General features: G+C 39.8%; 1 protein-coding gene across 1 annotated transcript; it reads left to right on the plus strand.

The window, feature by feature from the left end:
• The first annotated feature begins 1,814 nt into the window (after positions 1-1,814).
• On the plus strand, positions 1,815-6,531 carry LOC129884221 (uncharacterized). Its single transcript, XM_055958553.1, has 3 exons — positions 1,815-2,102; positions 5,151-5,213; positions 6,493-6,531. The coding sequence occupies exons 1-3, from the start codon at positions 1,815-1,817 to the stop codon at positions 6,529-6,531; spliced, it is 390 nt and encodes a 129-aa protein (XP_055814528.1).
• The last annotated feature ends 2,300 nt before the right edge of the window (positions 6,532-8,831 follow it).

Consider the following 8,831-nt stretch of genomic DNA (forward strand, 5'->3'; position numbering starts at 1 on the left):
ATCCCACGGTGATACACTAGGCAATAAATCCTTTCTTCAATAAATCTTACAACTATTCCTTCAACTCTTTTAATTTTGTCGGAGCCATCTGATAAGAAAAAATAGAGATGGGCTTGGTGCCAGTTCCAAATCAATCACAAAATCGATATCACGGTACGGAGGAATATCCAGCAAGTCTAAAAAGGCCCGTATCAATAATTCGGATAGGAAATATATCCATAAACTCTCTCACGACCCTCGTGGTCTATTCTATGACCCTCTTGGTTATTTTTTTAATATTGCTTCCATTTTGTCATTTAGAGCATTTTTATAGCGATTCCAAGTCATTTATTACCTACTGGCCTCGATAGCACAGTCGCCTGATCGTTTCTTTAGGTTTTAAACTCATTTCCCTATTTTTGAGCTTTTATAACTTGAAAAAATAACTTTAGTCAAAACTTCAGGAAAGCAACCTCAGAGTAGAATTCTGACGGTTTCATCAGCTCCGAAATGGCAAAATTAAAAAGGCAAAAGCATCAAATGGTCTTAAACTCATATCGATTACCATGATATTTATACCGACCATGCTACTAGCCTACCATCCAGGCAAGGAAAATGTAGTAGCGGACATCTTGAGCAGAAAGGTAGAAAGTATGGGTAGTTTAGCTTACTTACCTGTTGTGGAGTGACCCCTAGACTTAGACATTCAGTCTTTGGCTACTAAGATGGTCAGATTGGACATATCATATTCTGGACCTATTTTGGATTTTGTGGAAGCTCGATTATCTCTATTAGATCAGATTCATATTTGAGAGTTTGAGGATGGAGCATTAATAGATCTTTGAGAGTTGGTATTGCAAGGCAAGGGTGGACATACTTCTATAGATTCTGATGGGATACTACGGTTTGATGGTCGCCTTTGTGTTTCCAGATATAGAGACTTTATTCAGTTAATCCTTTGTGAGGCCCATGATTCCAGATACTTTATTCATCTGGGCACCTTAAAGATGTATCAGGATTTAAGATAGCATTATTGTGGTGCGGAATAAGGAGAGATATAGCTGAGTATGTATCCCATTGTTTGAGTATCCAGTTAAGTCCGATCATCAGTGGTATAGTAGAGTGCTTCAGAGATTACCCATTCCCGAGTGGTAATGGGAGTAGATTACCATAGACTTTGTGATAGAATTACCTCGGACACCCAGAGGTAATGATGGTATTTGGGTCATTGTTGATTGATTGACCAAGTCAGCATATTTTCTACCGATGCAGTGCACTTTTACTGCAAATTATCTAGCTCGGATCTATATTCAAGAGGTGGTCCATCTGCACGGGGTACCAGTATCCATTATATTAGATAGGACATGTCAGTTTACTTCCAGTTTCTGAAGGGCCTTTAGAAGAGAGTTGGGCACCCGGGTTGATCATAGCGTGACATTTCATTCATAGACCGATGGACAGTCAGAGTATACTATTTAGGTTCTGTAGGATATGGTGCGAGCATGTATATTAGATTTTGAGGGTTATTGGGAGCAGTACCTACCTTTGGCGGAGTTTGCATATAATAACAGCTACCACTCTTGTATTCAGATGGCCCCACTCGAGGCCTTATATCGTATGCGTTGTCATACTCCATTGGTTGGTTTGAGTCTTAAGATCCTAGGCCATACAGTACTGATTTACTTTAGTATGCCATAGCCAAGGTCTAGGTTATCTAAAATAGGCTGAGGACAGTTCAGAGTAGGTACCAGAGTTATGTTGATCGCAGGCGTCGATCTTTGTGGTTTGAGGTTGGAGATCGGGTATTCTTGTGGGTGTCACCCATGAAGGGAGTAATGAGATTCTGCATGTGGGGTAAGCTTAGCCCCAGGTATATCAGGCCCTTTGATATTCTCAGGAGAATTAGAGAGGTTGCTTATGAGTTGGCCTTGCCTCCAATATCTTTAACTATACACCCTGGTTTCCATGTTTCTATATTGTGCCGGTACATTCCAGATGTGTCCTACGTGCTTCAGTATGATTCTCTTGAGTTGGATGATCGCCTAACTTTTGTTGAAGAGCCAATTTCTATTCTAGCCAGAGATGTTCACCAGCTTCATTCTATGTCCATCCCTGTGGTTAAGGTCTAGTGGCACCATCGTCTGATCGAGGAAGCTACTTGGGAGACCGAGCAAGAGAAGCAAGAGCAGTTCCCCAGCTTATTTGAGCCTTCAGGTATATACTTGTCTTTACTTTTGCGGATGAAAGTTCTTTTAGTAGTGGATGTTGTAATAACCCTCTAGGTCATTTTCCTAATAATGCTTCCATTTCGTCATTTAGATCATTTCTATTGCGATCCTAGGTCATTTATGATTTGCAAGCGCCGATAGTGCGGTCGCCAAGACGTTCGTTTGGTTTTAGACCTGTTCCCCTGTTTTAGAGCTTTTATAACTTGAAAAATTGACTTTGATCATAACTTTAGGACAGTGAACTTAGAATAGAATTCTGACAGCTTTATCAGCTCTGAAATGGACAAATTAGGCTAGTAGTATGGTCGTCATAAGTACCAAGGCAACCGGTATGAGTTTGAGATCATTTGGCGCTTTTACATTTGAAATTTGGCCCATGGTTGACTTTAGTCAATATTCTTAAAAAATATGCTCGGATAAAAATTCTAACAGCGCGGTTAGCTCTGGAATATCAAGGTTGGTCTAAAATGACCCTTTATTTGCTTCTCAAAGCTTTCGATCTAATCTTAAGGCCCGTTATGGAATTTGGCTCAAAATGGCCCTAAGGTGTGGGACCCACTTTTAGCCGTAATGATCTTGTATGGAAATTTTAACTGCTCCATTGAGTACGGAATGTCGAATTTGGTAGGGTAGCATATCTCGTTTGCATGCACGTGATTCCAAACGAATTTCGAGCACCCCGTCGAAATATTTGAACTTGAGAAACATCACCTTTTTAGTTGATATCTAGTACATCCAAAAATGTTCTCCACGTTCGCGGAGGTTCGGGAAATTGAACTCCACATTCGCGGGACCTAGGCCACGTTCAATGAGGTGTGGGTAGTTGGCCTCCGCGTTCGCAGAGCCTTGGCCTCATTTGCGAAGGCCAAGCTAGCTGGCCTCCTCGTTCAAGGGCCACTTAGATCGCGTCGCGAAGGCCAAAGTTCAGGTCTTTTAATAAAAGACTAAGAACGAATTTCATCTCACCTCTTCAATTTAAAACCTCGATATCTCCTTCCATACAAACTCAAATTAGGTGATTCAAAAGTCCAAATTCAAGAGAATTTCGTGGGGAATCTTGTGGTGATCTCAAAAACTTGAGGGGAGGTTTCTGTGAGGTAAATTTACGAATTTAGTTACTGATTTAGTCATTTTTGGAAATAGAATTTTGTTGAACTTTGGGTGTTTGTATCTTGATCATATAAGCTCCAATTTTAGTGATTTTTGAGGCTAAGTTATGGAAATTTTCACAAGGAACATCATGGTATAATTTGTTTGGATTGGAAAAGTTTTGTTTTTGAGTAATTGCTGATAAATGTTGCTGTCATTTTCATCTTTTAGTCCGAAATTTGAGCATGTTGTTGCATGATTGTCTTGCGTTATTTTTCCAGCTCAAATTGTGTTGTAAATTGATCCTTGAGCTTGAGGTATTGTTTAATTTTTTTTTTTGGGGGTCGATTCTAGAATTTCAAACGTGGGTCCCACATTCCCCATTTTGGACCTCAAAATCGGTCTGTCTTCAAAAATTATGAAATTAGTGTCTAAAGGAGAGTAATGACATTGTGATTCTATTTTTGACAGTGTGGCAGCTTTTTGAGGCCGTTCAAAAGGGAAAAGCTTCGGCACAGTGATTTGGAGCGCGTGTGTTCAACCTACAGGTAGGCTACGACTTTCCTTTCCTAGATTAAGATGGAATATGTGAAAGCATGTTAAAATAGATGGAATTTGGGTTGGGTAGCTTAATTGTATATATTAGGTGTTAGAAATCATATTTTAGGCTTTTTATCGGGTTCTTCGGGTAATTGGAAGCATGTGTTCCTTTCTGTGAATTGTTAGTATTATAGAAGGAGTTGATTGTTCTTATTGTTGATATTGTGGAGGATGTTGGCCTTAGTATAGGTTGTAAACTTGCTTTAGTTCCCCCGGCGGGCTTAGATCCTTGTAGAACGATGTAGCGAGCTAGTTCCTGGTAGTTTAGCCTTAGTTAGGAGATAACCTTGCTCTTAAGAATACCCTTATCCATACCTCGGCATGATTGCAACTTTCGAGATACGTCGGCGATACATGATCTTGTGAATGTACTATTTTGTCTTCGGTTTAAGCTTCGGCGGTATATCAGTTGACTCATTAGAAAGATGATTCTCGAAACTATTATCGTCCAGTTGGAAAGAAGAATACTCGGAACCTTGGGATAATTATCTGTGAGCATCTGGGTACCCAACCCCGGCCTCCATTCTAAATTTCCATTGGGGAGAATCCGGGTACCTATCCCCCGGCCTCTGCTGACTTGCTAGTATGGAAAGCATCCGGGTACCCATCCCCAGCCTCGACCGTACCAATATGTTATGGTAAGCATCCAGGTACCCAGTCCCGGCCTTGACCGTACTGATGAATGGCAAGCATCCGGGTACCTAGCCCCGGCCTCGACCGTATAGATATATTATCGCAAGCATCTGGGTACCCAGACCCAACCTTGACTGTACTGATCTATGGCGGACATCCGTGTACCCAACCTCAGCCTCGACTACCTTGACTATGAGCATTTGGGTCCCAGTCCCGGCCTCGACCCCTAAAGCATTCCAGTCTATCGATTCTTGGAGATTTTTGGTCCAAAAATGACATAGTTCTTCGGTTCTTGACATTATGGATTCTTGGTTCCTAGCCTTAGTAGTTGTAGCTATTCCCTGTACTCGACAGGCTTATGGGGGTTCGCTTGGGTTTTTATTTTAACTTGCGCACGAGTGTTCCGACTAGGCTTATGGGGGCCCAATTGGGTGTAGTTAGCTGTAGTTCTCTTAGTTAGTACTTTTTCCACCTTAGATGCTTATTATGTTTCCTATTTAGGCTTATTCCTCTTTTTCATATTGTTCTTACCTTTTTTTCGCTCAGTCGGCCTATGATGCCTACTGGGTACCTGTTGTCATGGTACTCATACTACACTCTACATCTACTTTTATGATGCAGGATCGAGCACCAGCTACCGATGTGAATAGATCGAGCATGTTGCAGTCAGCTCTGGAGACCAGGGTAAGCACTTTCCATTTTGAGATCATTTATGTCTCCTTCAACATGGATGGCCCGTCTTTTGCATTTTTTATACTAGCCAGTTGATGTATTTATTTTTGGTCCACTTTTGAGGCTTGTACTCATCTTTTATGTTGTAGCAGCTCTGTACTTGTGAACTTCAGGTTCTGGGAGGAATCCTTAGTTGTATATACCAGGTTTTGGTTTTGCTTTTGCTTATTTATTTTTTTCTATGTTAGAATTCCCTATTCATGATTAGTTTCTTCCCTCAAACCAATTATTTGTCTTTCTGGGTTACAGGTTGGCTTACCTACTGGTGGGTTATAGTAGGTATCATCATGACTTGAGAAATCGAATTGTGACATCTATAAAGGAGATGACTCCTTAGTAAGATCACACACATGAGCCAAATAAGACAAGCTACCTTTATCTATCATACAGAGAGCATGAATTTAGATATCACACCCTTCGAATACCAACTCGAATTGCCCTTCCACACTAAACAAGGAAAATCGAGATAAGCTAGGCAAACTGGGATAAACTAAGATCACAGTCTTGGCATAACAATCTAGAATCGCATGATAAGGAGATAGCCAGTCCATACCCAATATCACATCAAAATCAAGAATATCTAATAATATCAAGTTTTATCGGTCTCTCTACCCAAAAATATCACCAACACCCTCGATATATCCGATCCACCACTAAAGATTCACCTACTGGGGTAAAAACACTAATAGGCATAGCAAGGGGCTCACACACATAATCAATGCCCACATAAAAATAGGTCGACACATAAGAGTAGACAGACCTTGGATCCAATAATACTGAAGTAGAACGATGGCAAACTGGGATGATACATGTAATCATTGCATTATAGGCCTCTGCCTCAAATCTATTGGGTACAGTATAACATAGTCTACGGTCACAACTAGACTGTAAACCACCACGAGCACCACCTCAAGCTCCACCCTTGGCACCCCAGGTGCCACCTCTAGCACTTTATGAAGAACCTCAAATAGCTAGGGTGGGCGTAGTACGAACAATAGTGTCTCGGGCTGAATAGTAGAACAAGCACATCTGGCAATCCTTTGCCTTATGCCCAAACTCATCACAAATAAAATAGCCTCGAGGACCTGAACCTCGTGGAGGATAACCAAAAGTGTCAACTTGTCCTTTAGAGCCCGAAGAACCACCATAACTAGATTAACCCGATCTGGATCCACTTGTACCATTTTTCCCCTGATTCATCGCATGCTCTTATCTGCCCTGATAATTCTAGGTACTTGGACCCAAATACTCCCTGCCTCTGGATGAATAGCTGTTGAACTAACCCTGCCGATGGAATCTCTTGGCTTCGCCTTGTCTTGCATGTCGGATACTCTCAATCATCCTGGCATGATCACTAATACACTAAAATATATCACCTGATAACACAAGAGAGGTTGTAGCCACCTAGAGATAACCGACGGATCCCTTTACCAACTTACGAATCCGCTCAAACTCTAACACCTGTATCTGCATCATAAAATGATACAGGCCAAATGACGTTAGTACATGGAATGTACTAGTATGTAAAATAGATGGAAAAGAAAATGATCAACAGACTCAACATCAACCAACTCATCTCAAGGGACTCGACTCTACAATCAACTAGACTCAATAAAGAATGCAAGTTTAACATAAACAATGCTTTTAAAGAGAAATAGACTCGGTAATATGCAACTCAACTAATCAAACCATTCATTTTAGATTTGGGAGTTTATCTTATCTAACAACCACCACCTATGAGCTGTTGATGTACGTCGAACCAATATCATTGCCACGTCCGCCTAATACTTTGCCACAATAAGGGAAGAATCAACCAATCTAAGATAATCAATCAAATCAAGTCCTCTTTCGAGACAAAAAGGGAAAATTCGATTTTGCGGTTTAATCCTCTCCTACGCTAGCTCCATAGTTTATTGAGTTTGAATTATTGTTTACTTTTACTCAATTCGGTGCTTGATACTCCTCTCAAGACTCAGTATTCCCATAAAACTCAAATCAAATCAAATTATGCAAATTATCTCATCTAGTCACATTGGACTGTAATCAACTCAATCCCATCTCAATCATCAATTCTTTCATTTAGTATTCTTTTCAAGACTTATTCATGACTCATCAAGACTCCGCATCAACAATCATTTAGACTCCAAACTATTCAAGTTCAAATGATGATAAATGTAAAGACTTCTACTATAAACCAAGTCCGACTCATTCTCATTAAATATTTACCAATCAACCTTTTAGACTCAATTATTATGTAAAACATTGAAAAATAATACTCAATTAGGGTTCATGGGAATAAAGGCATGAACAGGTATCTCAATTACCCAACTCATTGACATCATCAAGGAATAATCATGTATATATATATATATATATGGAATAAAGGCATAAACAAGTATCTCGATTACTCAACTCATCGACATCATCAAGGAATAATCGTATATATATCCAAGGACTCACTAGGATCATAAATACATCAAGAAACTCAAATCATATGAACATTCAAACTCAACTCAAGGATCAATTCGACTTAAAGAAGATGTAGGACACTAGGACGAGCATAGTCCAACATTCTGAATAGCCTTAAATACCTGGAATGACGATTATCTAAGCGGAACTTTGAAAAACTTTGAAGAACACAAACTTTCTTGGAGGAAATCTTTGATCTTGAAATCTTAGGCTTGATCTTGAGGGAAGAAATTCTTTTATGAAGTTCTTAGAGTGAAAGATCTTGAGAAAACTTTTTATGAAAAGTTTTTATTCATATCTTGAATTTTTTGTATGGAAGATTTAGGATTCTTGATGGAGAAGAGGAACCTTAGGTGAGTTTTGAGAGAATTTCTAGATACTTGAATGTTTAGATTAATGATATGTGTCTACGAACCCCTTCTACGGGCTATAGACCCTTCTACGAATCATGCAAAGTGCTCGTGGAATCACATTTGGGTCTCTTGAGGTTTGGGTTGACCCCTCTATGGGTTCTAGACGACACGGATCGTAGACATCCATCGTAGGATCTTGGTGTAATTTTCAATAGCTACTAACTTGTATCGTTCGGTCTATGAGTCCTTTCTATGGGTTGTAGACACTTCAACGAGTCGTATGGAAGGATTCGTAGAACGGGTCTGAGATTGGGTTTGGGACCTCTTCTACGAACACTTTCTACGATCCATACTACGAGTCCTTCCTACGGTCCGTAGAAGCTTGTACGGATTGTAGATAGTACTCATACAAGTCTTCTGGTGCAAAAACTCAGTTACTTTTTCAGGGCTCTTTGATTTGATTTAAGTTAGGATATTTCAGGGTGTTACAACAACTTATTCAAGGACCATTAAATTAAGGAGAAGAAGATCTTAATTTAGCATTTCTTTAGAGTAGCTCCAGCTGAACTTAGCATTACAAACAAGCCATATTTGGGCCTCAACCCAAATGGTATAGTTTCCACCAAATCCGTTTATCACATTATTAGGCCCCAGAGACAACATGACCTACCTCTCTTGGATATGGAAACTAAATACCCTTATTCAAATAAAATTCTTTTTTTGACAATGTACATATGAAAGATTACCT

Source organism: Solanum dulcamara, chromosome 4 (assembly GCF_947179165.1).
Source record: "Solanum dulcamara chromosome 4, daSolDulc1.2, whole genome shotgun sequence".
NCBI lineage: Eukaryota > Viridiplantae > Streptophyta > Magnoliopsida > Solanales > Solanaceae > Solanum > Solanum dulcamara.